This window comes from Cynoglossus semilaevis, chromosome 10, assembly GCF_000523025.1.
Source record: "Cynoglossus semilaevis isolate Cse_v1.0 chromosome 10, Cse_v1.0, whole genome shotgun sequence".
Taxonomy (NCBI): domain Eukaryota; kingdom Metazoa; phylum Chordata; class Actinopteri; order Pleuronectiformes; family Cynoglossidae; genus Cynoglossus; species Cynoglossus semilaevis.
Genome location: NC_024316.1, coordinates 1,869,895 through 1,892,462, shown reverse-complemented (window position 1 = coordinate 1,892,462; position 22,568 = coordinate 1,869,895). Strand labels below are relative to the sequence as shown.

Here is a 22,568-nt window from a genome sequence, read left to right as displayed (position 1 = left end):
AGAGTACATAGATATTAGTTATAAGATGCCCTGGAGCTAGACTTTGGACATTTCTGATGTACCTGTGACTAAAACCAGGACCTTCTCTCTTAGCTGCAATTTAAAACGATTCACATGCCTGTTGTGAAGAGGGAACAATAACTAATGAGCTTCCTTTTAATGATCTGTCTAAAAAGTGAATCACTGCTGATTACAATAATGTTCTGTGCTGGTTCTAATGAGACATAATCACGCTGTTTGTCCTCCATTATTGTTTTTGGAAGGTGAGTGGACTTTTGTTGCCAGGACACAAGATTGGAGACAATTTATCTCTGTGTTTTCAGAGAAAACAAAAGATTCCCAGAAATAGAAAACATAATAGATTTAATTCCACTTTGTATTTCCACTCATCTGATGCTATAGGCCTAACAGGCTCTGCTGGAAGTAAAACTAAATGCCCAGACATTAGGGATGTCCAATTCTAACGTTTTGTCGATATCCAATATGCTGATATTGTGGAAATACTTAATTTCCGATTCCGATATTAATTGGTACCTGCATACAATCCCCTGAATATTAAAATAGATTAATTAAATCAGCTGCAATGCTGCCATCTAGTGACTTTCACTTTAATATACAGCCATTTATCCCCCAAACTATTTTTTGGGCACACAGGTAAGAAATATTTCCCTGTAAATTCAAGTCTGGGTTTTTACCAACAACTGTTCCTCAGTGCAATCACTCCAACCAGGAAGCAGCATTAGCTGTAATCAGACAAAATGACCTCTTCCTCCTCCTCTTCCTCCTCCTTCCCTCCTCCCTCCACATCCACAGAGCAACAGGTCCAAATATTGTCTTTGTGCTGCTCTGCACAGTTTGTGGGTTTTAACAGGGGCCTGAAACACTGAGTCTGCACAGTTTCTCAGTAGAATTCAAACTTCTGAGTTGGAGCCATGATTTTCCGAGCAACTGTACGACATGCAAAAAATAATCCTGCTGTAAGTAATGTCTATTTATTTCCTGTTTAATTTCAATTCATTTTTTAATATAGATACAACAGAAAGACAATTGAAAAGAAGCAAATAATTAGCAAAAAATATTGAAAAAGTATTATACATTTATGCACACTGTCATTTTCTTGCTATGTGTTTGTTTTTTCTTTGATTTAGATGTTATTTATCTTCTAACTAAAATAATAAATATAATATAAATGTAGGATCAAATGAAGAACCTCTGTTGTCACAGGTTAATTTTCTGAGTTTCCTCACACCGAGTGAATGTTTTCTTGTGTTTATGTTCATTTAATCAGCATGTGAATCAGTTAAGATCTCCCTGTCTGCACACACATTATGGAAAGTACACAAATCATACTAAGTATGTGGAAACGTGCAGCCTCTTGTTTAGCATTTCAGGATTTTGCTACGATTGTAAACTGAACATAAGATGTACTTGTTACTTTTAAAACTATGGTTGTGCAAATTTCATTTGATCAAACCTCCAAAGGGAGAGTGCTGGTTAGGAAGAAGTAACTCTATATGAAGACAATTCCTTCTCTACATAAAATCAAAGCTGCTACTGACTTCATTTATACAGAACAGGAATGGACAGTTTCCATGGGATTTAATGCCATCAGCTGGTAGTTGACCAAAGATGTGAGTTCTTGTGCAAGTAATATTTTGATGTTCAAAGAAAAGGCTTTGCTGGCTTTTTAAAAATAAGTATACGATTTTAAAAACATCTTTGACTTTTACCAACCACCAAAAACTTAAGACTGACAAGCAGCTAAGAGTTTGGGAAGCAAGTAGTTGGAGTTGAACAGATTTAAGCATGCTCTACAGGGAACAGGATTACCTGCTGCTTTTTAAAACCAGCTTTACTGGTAACAGAGGGAGAGTTAACAGGGAGAGGGGGAGAGACACCGCTGGGAGGAAATCCCTGTGAGATTCTTCACTTACAGGAACTGTTTGATATCAAACATACGGACAAACAGGTAGCTAGACTGGAGAGAGAAAGAGAGAGAATGGGTGAGACAGGTGCTAAATGCACAAAATCCCTGCAGAAATCAAAGTACTTTTAAGAATATTAAGACTTACGGGGGGACAGAAAACCATGGGGTCCAAGGGAGACAGACAGAAAAATGTGTGAGACACCCAAAGAATCTTCTTTCATGTGCCTGAAATGTTCCTCTTCCTCGCTAACTGTTAATGAAACGTGATCTCCCTAGTGCTGGGTTATAAACACCAAATGTCAAAGATAATGTGTATCACTCTGGACCACAATAATAAATAACAGAACATCGTTAAAGTTTGATCTTTTCTTTCTCTTCTTTTAACAACAGCTCATTCCCCAGTTCCTCTTCATCGGTGTGGGTTTAGGAGGAGCGGCTCTGTATCTGTTACGACTGGCCACTGGACCCTATGTCGTGTAAGGACCTCATATGTTTCTATGGAATCTGTGTCATTCAACAAATACATTTCCTCATCTGGCCCATCTGGACGTGGGAGTTTAATGCATCCCAGTTTGTTCCTACTGAATTTGGCATTGCCACATTGTCATTGCCTCATCGTCTTTTTCCACAATTTTACAAGTACTACAACACAGGTCCCACCTAGAAAATGAACCACCAATTTTCACATCTATGTAAATTTAGAAAAAATGTCAAAGTTGTTTTCTTGTCCCTGCTTTCAGCTCTGTGAGTAAATGCTGCAGTCAGAAATTAAAAAATGCAAATTTCCACCGTAGCAGAGAGCGATTTCCATTCCATTAAAAGAGGATTTGAAACAGTTTATGATGTGAAAAATAGTCCATGCTGTCACCGCTAAAGAATTCCTGGAATATACTTTCAAGAAAAGAGTAAAAACATTCAGTAAAGAAATATGCATGTTTACCTAATGAAAATCCAACTTTCTTTTTTCTGTAAGTCACAGTGTCTTCTCCCTGAAACCCTTATATCTATCTGTTATATTTTAATGATCCAGCGCATGTGGTGAAATTTGCTGTTTCGTGAGAGCTTCTGACCACATGGCGCTGTGATTGCTTTCATTTCTCCCACAGACCTCCTTTTATTTAGACATCCTCTCCTCCTGCTGCGATCCAAACTGTTGGTCTATTCGTACTGATACTTCAATAACAGCGTGCACAGCTACATGTCTTTAACAAAAGCTCTCAGGATGGTGCAGCCTCTCATCTCTTTGTGGGTCTTCTTGTCATTTGTGCGCAACGGCAGCTGTTTACAAACATGATGAAATTACTGGACAGAGCGTCCCAGTGGGAGCACGGCGGGTTTGAAGCACACACTGTGCGCTTAGTTTGGAAGAGACCTCCAACTTTTGTTTGGCTTCACTTTGTGTTTTTGATTTATTTTGTTGTTGTTGTTTTATATCGAGGAAAATCTGCATGTTCCTACTGCGGGATCAAATATTACTGAGCTGAAATTGGAGCTTCATTCACGTGGATCAGGTTCCACAAAACAGCCTAAAAACACGATGCAACTTTCATGTCTGTGTTTGTGTTCTTAGATGGAACAGGGCCAAAGACCCTGAGCCTTGGACCAAGCTTCCACCAACATATCAGTACAAGGTAACGTAACACACTCACACACACACTCACATACTGTATGTACAGGCAGAATGACACACATCTCATCACAACATGACAAAATGTAATCTGAACCATTTTTTTGGTTCAAGTATTCTTACAGCTTTGAATAGATAGGTCGGCGATGGTTGGTTTAGAGTTCCTCTTTTTGGTCAAAAATGCACCACAGCAGAGAGACCTGACCTGATTCTTATTTTGTTAGCCGACTGTTGCTTCACGATGTCGGCTACAGCGTTAGATCAGATGATGCCTAATATTTCTGAGAATATTTTGTGACAGTGTTTGGACAGTGAAGCTGGTTGGTCAATCAAAGGCCGGCAACTGAATAAATACATCCTACTTTTATTCTGTGATGCAGTCCATAAAAGTCTATAAAATATACAATCGTCATTACAAATATTTAATACATACACATCGTTCATCTTTTTCTTCTCTTTGTTCTTAACAGTTTGCTGCAGTCAGCACAGACTACCAAAGCCTGAAGAAGGAGGGACCTGACTATTAAATGTCAAACATGGAGGACAGGAAAGATCCAGTCCCAGGTTTATTGTCCCTGTGCACAGTATTGCAGGTGGAAGATGAAGTGAGTGGATCGTAATAACCTGGTGACTCTGTTAATGTAGCGGAATATCTCACCGTGGGAAAATATATAAAAACTGATGTAGAAAGATCCATAATTAACATGTGTTTATTGAAACAGAGAGAGTAGATGACGTGAGGTACGTAGGTTTGTGTATGTGCTTTGGTTTCTTCAGCTAGAAAATGTTCGTGGTGTGAAAATGTATGACTGAAGCCTTCAGTCAAAGATGAATTACAGTAGTTGATGCTTGTATAAATATTAGAGCATTACAGTAGACCTAAAAAATGACTGAGCATGCCGTGCAGGTCTTTTAAGACCCATAATAAAAAGTGGATTTAACAATACAGCACAGGTGATTATTTATTTAACCCTCTCTGCTGCAGCACATGGATTGTCAAGTCCATCTGTCCAGACTGTCTGTACCACCCCCCCCCCACCCCCGACCCCTACCCCAAGAATTATCACAAATGCGATAGATTAGCATTTGCTTAACTTCTGTGTAAGTAGTGGAAAATATCACAGAATCGCGGCTCTTAAAGGTGTACTATAAACAAACAATCTGTTTAGGTCACATGACTTTGATTTCAGAGCTTTTTATCTGTCCGTCTCCCACACACACACACACACACACACACAAACATACATAATACATGAACACATGGCAGGTGACTTTCCTCAAACACCTGCCTGCCACTGAGTCAGATACAGGTCTTTTTTTCCACATCCCAAGATAAAAATACACAATCAGTGACTATAAGAAAACAGATCCATCTGCCAACACTGCAGCTGTCACTGCACTGCTGCTGTGACTGCCTTTTGTGTTTTTCTGTGTCTTTGATCAGCTGCAGTAGTGGCAGTAGGATGTAGAACAGTCCCCCAGCATGTCATTGACGCATGACAGCAGAGAGTACAGGTCCACACACACATGCACTCACACACACATACACACTCCAGTCCACATCCCGGTGCCACTGTGTTCCTACTGCAAAACAAGCACTGCTGAGGCCAGTCCCTGGTGAAAAGTATAAGAACATGTTAAAACAGACAAAGAAGTATTTCATAAACGTAAAGTACCAATGTTTTAGGACGGACTCCAGTCGAGGGATTAAATCAAAGAAGGATTATAAAAACTCACAGGGATCTGTGTAATGACAGTATGAGGGCCAGTGACCTGCACTGATGGAAACTTTGGGATGAAATAATTTCCCTAAGGGAATTTTAAATGTTCTAAGATTCACACGCACACATGGAGGCAAACACGCCGTGTCAAAGGAGTTGTCAGGTCATGAGAAACAGACACAGAGATGAAGCAGATGAACTCTTATTTGTGTTGTGATGCTGACTGTGTCTGTGAGTGTGTGCTTTTGGGTCCTTGTGTTTATTTTCTGTGGACAGAGAGGAGAGCTTCCCCGACCTTAGACCCTACTTCTGCTGACCACTCTCTTTTATTTTGCAGACACCGCCACAGCACACATCCACTAAAAAAAGCAGAGAAACCAGATAATGTTGAATACATTTTGGAAACTTTGTGTTGCAAAAACATCTTTTTATTTCTGCCTTAAAAAATCTAAGACTTTTATATTGCATTAGATCTGTAAGGATTCTTGAGCATGTAACAAGATAAAACTACTGCCTAATGGTCTCCCCAGAGTGCTTTGTTTTCTAACACCAAAAAATCTGTGTCACATTTGGAATAACTGCCTTAGCCGGTACAACAGTGAAACACTGAAAGAAGGCTTCAAACCAAGACACACTGGTTTTTAAAGAACAACTTTCCTCACGCACACACAAAACTGTTTTTATAATAATGTTATGCCATGTGAAATTAAACGGAGACATATACGTGCATTTAAACGCAGCTGAGTCCTGACTGGTTTGTTTGGCCTCAGCTATCTTCCTGTCAGATCTGTGTCCCTGCAGAGATCAGATTTGCTTTTCTTTTTCTGGAACAATCCCTGAAGCTGACAGATGAGAGATGACCCGAGGAAATGCCAGCAGCTTGACACGAATCTGTGTTTAGAGAATCTGAGCAGTCTTCAACTTCCTGTAAATGTAAACACAAATCCAACAGGAACAGTGCAAATCACAACAGAGAGATTTCATTGGACAATTAAGTCCAAATGTTTTCCTTACAGTGCGGATCACATTTAAAGGGAAAGTTTAACTGGAGATGTCATGACTTACTTTGGAAGTGTTTGTTATCCTTAGTGAACTTTTTTGGGTTAAACCTGAGTGTGCCTTCAGCTGCTGTGAGTTTCCTAGGGCTTGGCACAAAGCCTGTCACTGAAGAGGGTTTTTTTTTTTAATTTAGAGACAAAAAGCTTCAGTACTGAAGTAGACCTCTTAGACTGCATTATCCCAACAGATATTTGACCGTCGTTTGATATATGCAACATGGTTCATGTTGAACATTCCATGTGTTATTTACTTTACTAAGTGTTCACTCAGGTTTTATTTTAATGGATCAAAAGCATGAAATACAATATTTATTAAATACATTTATACATTCAATATAGTGACCAGTGTGTCCAATAAAATCAAAACATATTTGAAAAAGGTATTGCAAAAATACTGTTGTTCTTACAGTTTATTAAGCAGTGCATTGTCACTTCTAAAATGAACTTACACGTTTACACTACATACCATTACTATATACAGTATGTAACAGGTCACATCTTGCCGATGTCATACTTTACTACATATTTAGTTCCGTTTAGAGCTGCATTGCAATGCAAAATGGACCTGAGCAGGAAACAGAGACGTTGTGTTTTCAGTGGTCAATGAAACCTGGCGTGAGGAAGGGCCTGGCGAATAGCTCCACCCGCTGGTGGAGCTCTGCTACAGTATGCGACAGGACCGTCAACAGGAAGTAATTTGAAGTTGGACTGGCTTCCTGTAGAGTTCAAAAGAAGGGCTTCAACAGTAACTTTCAATGTTGTATAACCCAAATGTTGTTAACCTTCCTAATGCAATGGACTAAGCATCCGAAACGCTTAACTACGAAATGCAAAAAGCTAAAAACTGTTCTTAATTCTCTGTGAGTATGACCCTTAATAAATGGGGCATCCAAAAAAACTTAGTACACAGTGAAAAGGGCATCTTTACATGATAACTGATGCTATGTTAGGCTGCTCACACTGACTAATTAAGCATCCTGTATGTAACATCAAACATGCATAGACATATAATAGTCAAAATGTGATTCTGGACATTAAATACAAAATCAGTTTTTAAGATATTTGTTATAAATATCTATAAATTAATACCAAACACTGTAGTCTGTTCTCTTTGTTTCATATCTTCTTTTTTTTTTACCGCACTGCTTCCGGTCGTTTATATTTATGCTTCTTATCCAATCGTATTTCAGTCTGATGCGTCGCCAGGTTCAAAGAAATCTGCCTTAAGACCTTCAAACAGTATTGCAAGTGTTGTCTGAATAAATGGCAACCAAAATGTTTCTTTAGCCAATCAGATTTTTAAATGTTCCACTCCAAAGCGTTCTAGAAACTGTACAATTACGCTGGCGTTTTAAGTGCTTTGATTGGATGGTCAAAGAACACGGTCTCAAATCTAGCAAACTACAAGTCTTCAGTTTTTGTCGATGGGAAACTTTCAGAATAAAGCGAATTTAAAGCTGTTTTACGAGAGCAATTGAACGGCTCATACAAATAATCCGAAGTTTCGGTGAGTAAAATTGATTTGGTTTCTTTTTTATGATATTGTTATTTTATTATGTAGTAATGATTATATGTAATGTGCTGCAGCTGTGGTTGAATTGTGCTACGTGGGTTTGTTGCTTTAATATCTATGATGAATCGTTACATTCAGTTCTGCATAATGTTGATGCCATGAAGTTATTACGGAGGAGGGTTTATTTAAACAGGGAGCCACTGAAGGCCCAGGTGAAAAATACACATCCGGCCTCTGCTAAAGATATACTGTATATTTTTGAAGTTCATTGATGTGTTCAGTCCTATAGAGCATCAGGGTCTAGACTTTCTTTTGATGAATAGTCATGGTTTTAGTGTTAAGTAGCTAGATATTTAGACATGATTCTTGGGCTTCAAGTGCAGTACAGTTGTGACAGAGAGAACAGAAAGGCTGCAGTTTCAAAATCCACCGTGCACTTTTGATTTATCCCACATGCAATACACAACATTTAAACAAAAATTCCATGACAAACATAATAACAGACAGAGCAAACTGGGATGATAAATGAGGGAAGATCCACTGAAAGTAGTAATATCTGTTGCATACATTCAAACTAAGGGCCAGATACAGCCCTGTGATAAGCCAAAAAATAAATGCAAATATAAAAGTGATAAACTATTGGAGGTATTACAGTTGTATCATTTGAGGACATAAATAGAATCTTACTAAAGCTAAATCACCATGGACACAACCAATGTGACTGTGAATTGCAGAGTAGCAGCAAAAAACACTGCGATCACTCAGGTGTGCTCCTCTCTATTGGAAGTCTCAGCCTTTAGTAGAGACTAACAGCACATACACACAGGACATCTGTCCCTCTGACTGTTTTGAATGTCTAATCGCTGGAGACTAACTTGTTAAAACCTTTGATGTACCAACAGCGGGTGAGGTGAGACACTGATAGACACAGTAGACTACTCTGTGAACCTCCTGGCATTAAAAATATAAAAATCCAGATAGCTGTATTCACTATAGTTTCTCAGGTTTAAATGGTTGTACACATACACACAAGTGTATGTTCAATTTTAAGAAGTTAAGTTTAATAAACAACAACATAAACTGCAGCAAAAACTGCAACATGAATGAGGGGGGTCACACAACACATGAATGAACAATGTTTTTAAAAGCTTAACAATTCAGTTGAAACATGATGCTAAAATACGCTCAACCAACATAATGTGACTAATATTAAAATCACTACTGCTTTTGCTGGATTTCTTTAAATTCGGGTCTAACCTCTTTACTTTACTGTTTATCCTCTAGCTGCAGAAAGATCTGTGTCTCTGGTTCATCCTGAGCCAGGCTGTCCTGTCATGTCCAACCACTGGACTCCCTGCCTAACCCCAATGTGTCCAGGAGGTTTTGTCCAAAGCATCAACACACTGAGAAAGTGGGTCTGCAGCAAGAGTTAGTGGAAAAACACCAATGGTAAGAACTGCTTTATTTCACCTAGAAACTGCATTTCCAGTTTCTTATAAGAAGTGAAGTCGACATATTCAAAATGAGAGAGCTATGGTTGAGGTTTCTAGTAAGATCATTAGCTTTACTTACCTCAACCTTTAATTAAATTAAAATCTATAAGGATCCTCTAAGGTTCTAAAGGTGGAAAATTGTGGAGTTCCTGATCGTCCAGTTCTATTGTTCTCCTTTGAAACCCTGTTCAAAATCACTTTAATAACGTATATTTTCAGAATTGGACTAATGTGGACTTTTCATTTCTGTAATCATCCAAAATTGCAATCATTATGTTTTCAAAGCCTTGAAATTTACTTCCAATTCTCCTCTGAAGAAACAAACATTAGGACAAACAGTCGCACTCGCTTCTCTAATGACAACAATCACAGAAATACGGTCATATTTATCCATATGGACTGACAAAAACTGACAAAACAACATGGTGACATACACACAGTGTACAAACTCAAAGCAGAGATTTCTATCAGAGCTAAGGTGACATATGTGGCCTCGTATGCTTTTCTTAATAAGACAAACTTTTATTGGTAGCCAAACAAGATTGTTCTCACAGACACAGGAGGTTGGAGCATGTGTGTCGAGCCTCTGAAATTAATACATGGTTAAACAGACTGGAAAGAAGTGTAGGAATTTGTTTGAATTTGCAAACTTTGTGTAACTGAAAAAAATGATAACAGTAAAACAATAGTCTTTGAAGAATAATTATTTTATTAATAATAGCTGCTGTGAATCTGTTCCCAGTCCATGTTTCCAAAGAATACAGACAATTTTAACATGTATGTCTAAACATACGGTTTTTATTTATCTTGTTGTAACCTTCAGTTTATTATCCACCAAAATTGTCTAGCCATCCTGATTTATAATTTGGAGCCTAAACAAACCTTTGACACATGGAGCCCACATGGACATGCTGACGAAGCAAACATGTTAATTGACAGCCTTAGAGAAGAACAAAATCAATCAGTTTATAAGAATGCTTTTCACTGGCTGATTGTAGTTTCAGAATACACAATGATTATATTCCAGTGATGTACGATCAGAAAAGCATCAGAAAAATGATTTAATATTCATTTTTCTTCCTCCCACTTTTTTCTGCCAAAAGACTTACATGAATGAAATGGTTTCACTGACTGCATCCTTTGGTGAAATGATTAAATGATGAAAGACAACATTTGTTATTGCAGTGTGGTCCACACTGGGTATCTACCAATTCACCATTTCCCCTCCAAGTCAACTGCAGTATATCCTGGTACTTCCTGTTGGCCTGTCCCAGGTCAGAGGTGGATGTACTACTCTAGATTTTTCCAGGAAAATGCTCCGTGTGGGTGGGGATAAAATATATTTCCAAGAATAGCACGGTTCTGCTAAACGAATCAAACGCTAAAATACTCCAATGTTTGTTGACTGTTGTTTAAGTCAAATAAGGACCTCTGATCATAAAACACTTGACGTTCAGAATGACATTCCAATTCACAAGGATACATTCTTTACATTTGATCTGTTCAAAAGTTAACAAGTAAATAACAGGGATAACAAAGAGAAATGAGAATGGACCAATAAATGATGTGTAAAATCACACTGTTTACTTTACATGTGTGCTAATGGCAGCAAAATTGTCAGGATTGGATGTATGACGTGTCAGTGCTGATATTTCAGTGTCCACTTCCGACATAATTTGTCATCCGAAGTGTTGCTGCTGCTGGTTCTCCGTCTGAAAGTTGTGGTCTGGACAGATTTTCTGCACGAGCCTATAATCAGTGCCAGTGAAGACGATGAAGATGCATATAACTTTGAAAGGTTTGGCACAGATCCAGGCCGCCTGGGACTGGGTGTTTTCTGAGTAGCAGGTCTCCCCCGGGTTATACATGCAGGGCTTGGTCTTCTTGGATCGATTGGTTCTCTGGTATTCAATGCGGCAGTTGAGTTCGGTCATCGTCAGGTCCTGCTGCTGCTTCTGCAGGTCAGGATGGGTGGAGCTGGTGGAGTGAGGGGGGCTCTGAAAATGAGGCGTGACATTAGAAACCAAGACGGAGTTTTTGGGGTGCACACTTTGAGACGCAGGATACAGAACCTCCCATCCCACAGCTTTGGAGGGCGGGACGATGCTGACGGATATGTTTCCCAAACGGGATGAGTTGTGCCTGAAGTAGACGCTAAACGTCCCATTGATGTGGTCTACAATTTTACCGGTCACCAGGAGGCTGAATTTCAGTGTCTTCACATTGAAGTAGAAATCACCCCAACCCAGGATTTTTTTGGCCTTTGGTGAGGTCTTTGCCGGAGATTTGGATTTGGAAGCAGCTCGATACTGATACTGTTCCATGGCTTGGGAGACATTTTGTGGCCAACCATATGGACCAAGTGAACCATAAGCAGGAGTTTTATGTTTGGTGGAGATGATTTGCAAATCCTTAGAGATGTGTTTAACCTTCAATGCAGCTCCCACTGCTCCCTCTCTTCCTCCCTCATCCTCCATCCACTGCTGACTGTCAAAGTCCAAGGGATTGGCTGTTTCCTGAACCTATGAAGGACAAAACATAAATTAAAGTACTTTGGCAGCGTTCATTGACTTTGATACTGAAGCTAATGCTGAATTACTCAACTTAAACCCATATCTTCTTTATATCTAAGTAATGGCATTACTTTTGTGTTTGTGATTCTCGTATAAGTGAAACTTGATACTCAAATCAATATATTTCTGCTTATATAATTTTAGTATTTCACATCGTAAGTTCTTCACCCAGAGTCTAAGTCACTGAAAGGGACCTTTAGTTACGTCCCCAGGGTTTTTGAGGCATATCAATTTTAGTGCTGTGGAAATGACAGGTCATACATGAGAAAGAGAAAGCCAGAGCGCTTCAGATCAAAACCCGACGTCCACAAATGAAGGACAGTTTGACTGTAGCTTCTTTACAAAAGAGTCAGATAATCAATCCTAATAATTATGCGTTGACATGACAGGTCCATTAAATTGGAACAAATTGAAATTGGCTGTAATCAATACTGCAGACGGGCTCCTTCAGGCAAGGACAACAGGAAGCAACGTGCCCACACTCAGACAGAAAGTCACAATCATATTTCCATGAGCACATTTTAATTTGGACAACTTCCAATGTCCCTTTCTCCCATGGCAAACTCTGCAGTTCAACCTTGATACTGAGCAGTTTTTTTTAAGCCTAATTGATTAATATGCTAAAAATAGAAGCACATACTGACAGTGTATGTATGTATCACAGGATTCACTTAATGATGGCGAATTACATAAGCTAAGTTAAAGTGTAAATCTATCCATCCATCCATCCATCCATCTATTCATCCATCCATCTATCTAATCTCTCCTGCCTGTTTGTTCAAACAAATGCTCTTCAAATTTATTACATGACAATTTTTTACTTTCCTTTTTTTTACCCTAAAGAAATTCAGGTTTTATTGGAACATCTTACCATTGTATTACCTTGTTTGAGCAGCAGTTCATGTTTTATTCATCATCATTATTCTTTTTCAGCTCCTGTTTTCTCTCATTTTATGGTGAATAAAGATAAATTACATCTCCTAAGAACACAAAATCATACAAGATAATACGTCCTGGATGCAACTTTGCATATTATTATTATAATAGGCTATATCAACAAAACAGCCGTGCGAGTTTAAAAATACTGAAACGTTTTTTAAATTATATATATATTCAAATTATTTGGTTTTAATGAAATGCAACCAAAGTATTGAAAACAGTGTTAATTTTTGACACCTACACAGGCCATATAGATGTAGCCCTGAAATAAATGAAATGCTTATGAGTGGGTTGTGACACTTGCTATGATGTATAACTGGGAGAGAGTGGAGCTGTCTAAAAGACAAGAAGTTAATCTGGCAGAAGCAGAGGTGGTACAGGATTACAATGAGCAGAACAGAGGAGATGGACAGAGACAAAGGGGACAGAGAATGTTAAAGACATAGTTGCCAGGCAAGAAAGGGGAAAGTTAGCATTGAAGATTTATGGATGCAGTGAAAATCGGGTTCAAGATTTTTGGTGCAACACATGATAACGGAGAAGGAAAAATTCAAACAAGTTCATATGTGGAATATTAGTCTAAGTGACATTCAGAACCGTTGTTTTGGGTGGAAATTAATCTTATTATATAAAAATTATATTAGAACAGCTATTCTGGTCCTCAACTTTAACAACTTCAACACTCCTTTAGAAAGAGTTTGAAGAACCTTTTTTTAAAATATTGAGTCGAGCCAAAGGTTTCTTTGCATTTGTTGTCTAGGATTGCATTTCAGGTTTCATCATAATGCGTCGCAGGCAGGTGGAGGGTTTAGAATTATTCCTTTTCACATTTCTGAATAAACAGCTCCTTGGTGGGATATCATTATTTCTCCCCAACAAGTAGGTTTCACATCACCTCTAACTACCTCAGCCCCGTGTGCCAATCTCTGCCTCCTCAAGGAACAAAGTGAGCGCCAGCTGTGCCTATTGTTACAAGCCTAAATCACCCACCACGGGCTGCTCTCACCTTCTCTAATTAGAGCCTGCTGTGTGACAGCTGTGTCATTGGCTCTGTGTCAAGATGCTGCACAGTGACTGCAACTGAGCAGCGGCAGAGGAGTGGATGCATAAAGCGCATCACCTGTGAGAAAACACCTGCCGTACAGAAATACTGGGAATCCCTAACTGTAATTACAGACTGAAGACACAAACGTTTTTTTTGCCAATGGCTGGAGAGACCATTAACAGAGAAAATGAGTGAAGCTCAGGAGTTAAAAACCAATCCTCAGCAAGATTTTGGCCCGGTAATATTATACAGGAAGTGCAGTGAATCATGAGCTTCTTATGAAAATATTTATTAAACCAATCATGTTTTTTTCTTTTTCATCATTTGTTTTCATAAATCACTATTTATGAAGAAAGCCAACTGTGGCCTCTCTGTGACCAGTGCATCTAAACTGACAAATTCTCATGTCTGGAATTGTGAATCATGTTACATTGCATTTGTCATGATATTTCAAACATGTTCAGTCGTCATTGTGGAAGAAAACTTATTTGACTGTGCATTGTGTATTCAAAACTAGCACAATTTCTCTCTTTTCCTTACTTTTGCCTCTTCTGCTGCTACAACTGCTAATATTTAATATACAACGACAACAACCAATTTAGGAGGAGCGACAAAATATTGTATACCAACATCTCTTCTTAGTTTTAACTACTGTCATTTTGACTTAAATTTCCAAACTAAATAAATAACATCGCATGATACTGTCAATCTGTACTTGATCTCAACTTATTAGTCCTCTAAAAGCACAATCTGTTTTAAATTCAAGGCTGAAGTGGCTTGATACGTATTCACTGAAACCCCAAATAAGGTTCAAATCCTGCATTAAGTGTGGAATATGTCCTTATGTTGTTATGTACAAAGCAATGCAGGATTATTAACTACAGCAGGGCCCCATCAACATTTTGTTTATAAATGCAGCAGAGAATCAGAGCAGGTGACTGATGTCACTCACCGCTGAAGGCAGAATCCACAGACAGCTGATGGCAAAGTTCAAACACAGCACCTTCATTTTAATGCAGCCACAGCAACAGTTCACATGCAGAGAAGACCCAAAAACCTGATGAAGTCAAAGACCTGCAAATTAGTCCAAATTAAAGAGCGGCAAATGTTCTGCACTCTTATCATAAGTGGAGAGTGAACATGACCATGAACAATCCAGAAACACGGAGTGAGTCTAACTGTTCCTCCGTGCTCCTTCAGCATAAGAGGATCTCTCCCTCCACCGCCTCTTACTCTCTCTCTCGCTCTCTCTCTCTCTCTTTCTCTCTCTCTCTCTCTTAACTGTTTAGCAGCTATCCTTGTTAGGGCGGCCCCTCCTACCACCCCATTTGTAGCAGAGCCTTCATTCCTTGACTGTTGACATAAAGTGGGCAAAATTAAAGAAAAGATGAAAATTTCCATCTCTCACCTTATTGGTCCTTTTGTAGTATATGGCAGTATCTTCATCTACAGGGAATTTGCTCTCATTTATTTTCTCTTCTTTTGCACGAAGTAACCGTGTCAAAAATGTATACAAGTGCACAATAGACCCACTTGGGGGCAGTAAAGCCACTTTCAAGATTTAAAACATTTAATTAAAGAAATTCCAGTTAGTTCATACATGTGCAATGTACTGCACACAAACTTAGTATACACTGTAGTACACATTGCAGAGTTTTGCTGTGTTCTGTGGCTTACCCACTCCTGATTGTTTCCATTCATGGTTCTTAAAGACTAGCAGCAAGTATGAGTCTAGTAATGCCCTTTAAAAAAATTGTTGTGAAATAACGAAATGAAAGAGAAAGTGAGATGTGACGGTGAGGTGAGGTTGTACTTCACCAGGTCACCTCCTTTGTTTTTCTTGACTCTCTTTTCCATTTTCTTTTCCACATTTATAATCAAATCACTTGGATTAGTCACTAATAAAAAAGGTGTGAAACACATGTTCGTATTTCTGTCCTGGCATTATACAAAAAAAAAATGTTTTGGGTCATCTATAGGTTTACTAAGGATTAACCAGGATGAATTACATTCATGATGAATTATTATTTATAACAGCTTCCCTGTGATTAATCACACTAAAACATGTAATTGTTTGACAGCCCTTCCCTCACGCTTAAACTTAACACTAACCTAATTGGATTTGATGCTACGTCATTACATTTTCTACAACCAGGGCCTTAAGTAAGGTTTTTTTCTTTTACGTTTCTACATTCCTGTCTGCATTAGGACTACTGATTCTAAAAAAAGTCTGTAAACATGCCAGCAGTATGCTTACATATAGGTAACAAAACATGAGCTATCTCTTTCTTTCTCTCTCTCTGGTGAGTGACACCACCTGGCCAGTCCTTGTTATGACTCATCATGCCAGGGTACGACGCTCAGAGACAGGATCAGTTTGACAGTCCTCCCCACTGTCGCTGCATACTTTAACCACAGGGAGGCTGACAAAATGACAAGTTCTCTCACCGAGAAATGTAAAAATCCCTGACAAGGCTGCTGAGATCCTGCCACTGCTTCAGCCCGTCAGAGCAAAGTCAAGCCAACAAATGACTGCAGTGTTCTCACCAAGCAGACAAGTCGTCTAATACAAATGTAATAGAAGCAGCAGTGGAAACGTTCAAGCAGCTCCTTGCACTGAGCTCATTAACAAAGGCTACATGAAGCCTAATTATTGAACCATTGTGTTTTTAACTACTTTCAGAGAATCATTTACCAACGTTTCTATATCAGCTTCAACGTCTGCCCTACGAGTCCGTCTTGAATCTGTAACTAGAATTAAACATCAGCTTCATGAACTTCATAAAATCCAGCCTGTCATTAAAATGTTCATGTTCAATTCTACTACATATTAGCAGGGATGTTGTAAAATTAAGTAACTGTGGGGAAATTCTTTTAAAAATGTATCCGTAGAGTCATACAAAAGTAAATACACTGTCTCCAGAAGCTTTTGTAAGAGTTTTTTGAGCTTTTTTTTAACTGTAGCTCTTGTTGGTGTAAATGATTGCCAGTGGAAAATAGACCCACCAGGTGGCAGTATTGTATAGAGTATGTATTGATACACATTTTGTCACTGCCAATTTGACCTTTTATAACATGTTTTATTCAAAACAATGCCAATGCAAACCCTCATATTATCAAGTTGACTCTAGTCTGACATGTGAAACCTTTATCTGTAGGTATTTGGTCGATTTATTAATGTGCAATCATTTCGGTTACATAAAATTCCGTTCTCAAAGAATCTTTCAATGTTGTCTTTATTTAATTAAAATAAAGCAATATACACATTAAAATAGCATTAGGGATACTACAGTATGATCACTAACAAGAAGTAAATAGAACACGCACAGTGGTATTTTTTATTACCTATCACCAATAATAATTATATTAATTATTTTTAAACTTTGACATACTTATCCAGTTACACATTAGGATTCAATGGAGTTTCTGTGTGGCTGCTATATTCATTTATATTCACGTAAATCTGTTTAGTAGCAGCCCTTAATTAGTTGTTATAAAGTATTTATTAACAACATGACTGTCCTTGTGACTATAATCAATTAATATAATATTGTAATAGTGTTTGTGGCTAATGTATTGTTGTTAATGGTTTACATGTGTCCACTGATTAAGAAGTGTAAATCTCTGTACCTAAAATGTGTTTTTTAAAACACTGTTTTTTAAAACTTTTTGCCTCAATTGTTCAGCTGTTTTTTGCAACTTTCCTCAAGGCTCTATGGCTATCTTGATCTACTGTACACCTAACAGGCATAACCTAATGACTATGTTTATTTATTTTTATTTAAATTGTGCAAACCACAAAAAACCCTATGCACCGTTTGGCTTGAGCATGGGTGTAAATTTCACACATTTGTTGATAAACATTACTGCTCTTTTTGCCTCCTTTAGGTCAAAGTTGAAGGAGCACATTGCCCCTGTCTGAAAGGCAGGTGGGTTTCCAGGAGACTGATGGAGAGTACGACACTGGTTTAAAATGCAGGACGAATGTCTCTTTATGTCACAGTGATCTCCTGCAGAAGATCAGCAGGGAAGTAGCCCAGCTTGCGTCCAGTGCTGACCTTTAGGTAGCCACCTTTTTCGTCTCCTTTCTTCACCACAATCTGAAACAAAGTGTATATAATTAAAATGTCTTTTTAGTTAGACCTGAACAAGGTAATAAGGACAGTGTTGTGGAATATATTGTGAAATGTTTCAGCCATTACTGTATTGAGAGAGATGGCTAAAATTTGAAGCATCGAAAAAAGGATTAAAAATGACCTGTCATTGATCAGCTCTCTACTGTGTAGTTACCTGATCTTTCTTCAGTGTGATTTGTCCCATCTCTCTGTTCCCAACGAAGGAGCGTGTGACTTTGAAGACTCTCTCTGATGCACGCACTTTGATTAGGTAGTTGGTGGGAAAATATCCTGTCTTGTCTCCCATTTTTCCCTAGAAACACAGTCAACAAACACAGTTTCCATCTTGAAAAATATTTAAAAAAATCAAAACACAGAAAAACAAAGCTGAAGATAAGGTTGATTTGGTGCTTTATAATGAAAACTTTAAACTCACTCTCCACCACTCTTCATTGGAGTCATCAAGAACCGTTATCCGGTCTCCAGGGCTGATGAGATGAGATGAAATATTTGCAGGTTATCTTTTAGGGCATAGTTTAGCATTAATACCAATTATTTTTCTTTATTTTTATTTAATTTAATGCATACTGTTTTCTGTGTGTGTCTTTCAGACTTACTGGAAGTCAAGGTCATCTTTCTCAATGGCCTTGAAGCGATAGAGAGCCAGATAATAGTGGGACTGGGAGAATGTTCCCTTACTCTGGAGAGAAGAGCACAGACGCTGCCGTGTTTTACAGCTGATAATGGACTCATTACAATAACAGGTAAATGTACCACGTTGCTGCTACTTTCTTGTCACCTTGTCGTCTGCTTTGTCTCCTCCTTTCTCTTTCTTGTCATCTGGCTTCCCTGTGAGACATAACAATCAACAACAAAGGCCAATTTTTTCCAATAATGGTAATACCATCAAGATTGAAACAAAAAAGAATAATAGCCATTTATTTATATAAATAAACTCTTTTTACCTTCTCCTCCCTCTTCATTCTCTTTGGGCTGCTGGTTTTCTTCTTCCTCCTCCTCCATCATCATTATCTGAACAACCAATATAGGAACATTTTCATTTTATATTTTATAACCTGATTTCATTCATTCATTTCAGGGCAGAATGTGTAATGCATGTACTGTAGACAAGTCCTTCTCCATATTTAAATAGCAGACATTGTTGTGTGCACTCACGTTCTTCTTATCATTTTCATTCTTTTTTCGTTCCTTATTAGCCATAATGACACCAACACGCAGGGTGTCAAAGACAGGGTCATTCCGGTTTACGTTGTCTGGTCAAGGAACAGAGAAATGTAACTGTTTGTGGTGCATGAAAAACTGCCTCAATCAAAATAAGTAGATGAAAATAATTTAGAAATATAGCAAAAAATATCAACAAATGAAAATAATAATAGAATCAATAATAATATACCAACAGACCAGAAAAGGCGTAGGTTTCCTTATTTTGTTTCTCTGTTGTTACAGTACTGTCGACTGTTTGCATAGTTATTTATGTCCTGTCCAATCTGTCTCTTCTGTCTTTAAAAAATATCTTCACACTAAGATGAAATGAGAGCCAGCGTCACTCAGGACTCACTTGAATCTGGTTGGTCGCTGCTGTACAGGGGGGAGCTGTAGGCTCTTCTAAAGCCAGGTGGCTAAAATAACATCAGAGAACTGTTGGTTTTACAATAAGCAATGGGATGTACATAACTTTATATTTCTTTAAAAATCTGAATATTGTCGGGAATTAGATCAGGCAGAAGGACTCACAATTTTGCCAAAGCATCTCTGGAACTCGACGTATGACTGACACGAGTGGTGGATGTTGGTCTTGCAGTTTTTACATCTCAGAGCGAACTTGTTATTCACTGAAAGACAAAAAAACGTCTGTGAATCCAGTCACAAATTAAAAATAAAATTGTTAACAATTTTAAAGATGAATTCAAACTTTTTCATGTAATTTCCAGTACATACGGACTATCATGCGAGCACAAACATCACAGAACTTGGGTTTCTTGCAGTAATGGTCCTTGAACTTGTGGGGTTTGTCATTAACTCGAATAACAGGATCAGGAGGAGGCTCTGGTTCCTTCTCCTCCACCTCCACCTCCTCGTCGTATATGAAATAGACCTAGAAATCAATATATAATTAAAAATGGTAGTTAATCAATTGATGGAGCAGTAATTCAGAAATGTAGATCATGTTGAATCAAAAATGAAGTCATGGCTCATATTTTTCTCCTTGATGTTGTACTGTGTTCCAGTTTCAGCTCAGGTCTATTTTAAACTGCCCAGCTGCACAGCTAATACTGGGGGTGGGTGGTAGGGGGTATTTGACACATTCCTGTCACTCACAGTGTCTCCGTCTTCCTTCACTACATTGTCAGGAACTGGAGGGTTGTCATGAATATCCAAAGAGTTTTTGTCTTCCTCGCTATAATGTACAGAGACAAAAACAGCCACAAGTGAAACCAAGTGACATGCAGTAGCCGCTATACAATTCATTACCATGTTTATGCAAAGTTTTTAACTTTCAAGATCAAATTCAAGACCTCATGATGCTAAAAAATTAACCTTAATATGTAAAGTGAGAGTGTAACACAAAATGGCTGGACATCATGTTGTGACCTGAAGTAATTGACATCTGTTTTCAGTGTCAAATGGCCATTCCATTTTAAAATAGTTGAGCATTGATTATTTTGAGATACACTATTGGTACATACTATATTTATATATATTTTCTTTTAATTAATAGAGATTTTATTTTTTTAATTTAGAGAAACTTGTGAATGATTTTGAAAGATTGTACTTAGTAAAGAGGTACAAACAAACAGTATGATTTCATGGATACACTCACAGGTCCATGATGGCTGCTGGTTATTGCCCCTTTCTTGAACACCTAAAAAGATATGTATTTATGTATTGAGTTCTTGATGTATGTATGAATATGTTTATTTAGTGGTTGGGAAGGACATCCACATATTTTCATGGACAGAACAAAATTAATCATATAAAATACTTAAGGGAAATCCTGATCTCCCAGTGATACATAAAAAATCACAAATAAACGTATTAATTATAGTGTAAATAAACTATAGTCAAATAGATAAATGTTTGACAAAAACAACAGACTATCATGCTCAAATACAGAAATAGACTAAAACAATGAATATTAGTCAGAAAAAGTAATACAAGTAGCAAAAATTAAATAAAGGGATCAAATTAATAGATTGAAATGGCTAAGAAAAATAGATAGAGAACAAATATAGGTTAGGCTAGAAAATAGTCACTCCTAGTTACTAAAAATCAAGAATAGTTCCAGCACTGTAAGAAATAACTGCATCCAGAAATTATAGACTGGATTATTATTTGAAACTTTCAAGGTCATAAAGCGCTGTTGTGGGTTAATGTGTAATAAAACACAGATGAATGGAACACACAAGCAGGAAATTAGATTTGGTAAACAAACTTTTACTTCACGTTCAATATTTTGTCACCCATTTAATACTGCCACATTTGACTACAAACACAACTAACAGTGTAAGACATGGTGCATGTAGTATTATGAAGGATGTATCAATGTTAATGTAATATTTCCATCTTGCAGTGAAGGTGTTAGACTGTTAGACTGCACTTGCTCCCATGACCAAAACTATTCAGCGGCTCTGAAACTGGATCTAATCATAACTAAATCTGGGTTCCTCTGCAAGTAAGGATAATTGTAGCACCACTAGAACTATTTAAACCAAACTTAGGTCATGTAGTAGGTAAACACTCAACTGACAGACTCATCAAGAAAATTCAAACAGCAGTGGAGTACAAACCTGGTCAGTTGGTGTCTGAATCCTTCAACTGCTTGTGATCACGTAGGCTGCACGTCCCAGAGGTATAAATCTCACTGACCAGCTGACCCACCTGCTTCTATACTAAACGTCTAACAGATTCAGACTGGACACTTGCGTCTGTTCCTTCCTCAAGGCTGTTTTAGGTTATTTCCACAGTAAACTAACGACTGACGTGTGTGCTTAAGTTGATAGTTGTATAGTTATCTATTATTTGTGCGTGGGTGAGTTTGTGTGCTTGGTGGGCTGAACACTTGTGTGACAAGCTGAGGGTTAGCGACAGCTGTGGACCTCAGACTGAGCACAGTTGACGAGGGGAAATCAGATACCATTTCTCTGTGTGTTCATTACGCATATAAACACACCTCTTTCCCAATTTTCACAGGAAGCACGCTCAGGGATACAACATTACAGCACATGAGGTGCAAAAGATATTGGAGTGCATAAGTTATTAAGTCAAAGCTGTATCATTGTGAAATGACTGAGAACAGACCAGAGCATAATGTCATTAATGTGAATAGTTAACAACCAGGTTAATTACTTTGTGTTTTCCATTCATTTTCAAGTTTTAAAAAAATAATATATGGCAGTTGTGGACAGTGGTATGATAAATTTCAAAGTGATCCAGATGCAAAAATATCCTTAAATCTGACGAGTTAATTACCAGATCCAATGGTTACAATCTGCTATCTACGTACACATTTATACATTTTAAATGTTATAAATTGAG

General features: G+C 37.9%; 4 protein-coding genes across 6 annotated transcripts in view; 2 read left to right on the top strand and 2 right to left on the bottom strand.

The window, feature by feature from the left end:
- Positions 1–22,568, top strand: part of LOC103384526 (ER membrane protein complex subunit 3-like) — a 629,629-nt gene that overhangs the window by 202,047 nt on the left and 405,014 nt on the right. The gene's annotated exons all lie outside the window — the stretch shown is intronic.
- ndufa4l2a (NDUFA4 mitochondrial complex associated like 2a) lies at positions 796–4,502 on the top strand. Its single transcript, XM_008318032.3, has 4 exons — positions 796–977; positions 2,318–2,403; positions 3,498–3,558; positions 4,025–4,502. Exons 1-4 carry the CDS (start codon positions 933–935, stop codon positions 4,079–4,081), a joined length of 249 nt encoding a protein of 82 aa, XP_008316254.1. The 5' UTR covers positions 796–932; the 3' UTR covers positions 4,082–4,502.
- On the bottom strand, positions 10,028–15,194 carry LOC103384494 (neurexophilin-4-like). The gene is made up of 2 exons (XM_008318031.3): positions 14,849–15,194; positions 10,028–11,861 (listed from the first exon to the last, which is right to left on the bottom strand). The coding sequence occupies exons 1-2, from the start codon at positions 14,903–14,905 to the stop codon at positions 11,019–11,021; spliced, it is 900 nt and encodes a 299-aa protein (XP_008316253.1). The 5' UTR covers positions 14,906–15,194; the 3' UTR covers positions 10,028–11,018.
- Positions 17,116–22,052, bottom strand: stac3 (SH3 and cysteine rich domain 3). Its single transcript, XM_008318030.2, has 13 exons — positions 21,821–22,052; positions 20,854–20,895; positions 20,352–20,430; positions 19,971–20,127; positions 19,767–19,864; positions 19,591–19,651; positions 19,188–19,285; positions 18,977–19,043; positions 18,811–18,860; positions 18,629–18,711; positions 18,448–18,499; positions 18,187–18,324; positions 17,116–17,996 (listed from the first exon to the last, which is right to left on the bottom strand). The coding sequence occupies exons 2-13, from the start codon at positions 20,859–20,861 to the stop codon at positions 17,889–17,891; spliced, it is 999 nt and encodes a 332-aa protein (XP_008316252.1). The 5' UTR covers positions 20,862–20,895; positions 21,821–22,052; the 3' UTR covers positions 17,116–17,888.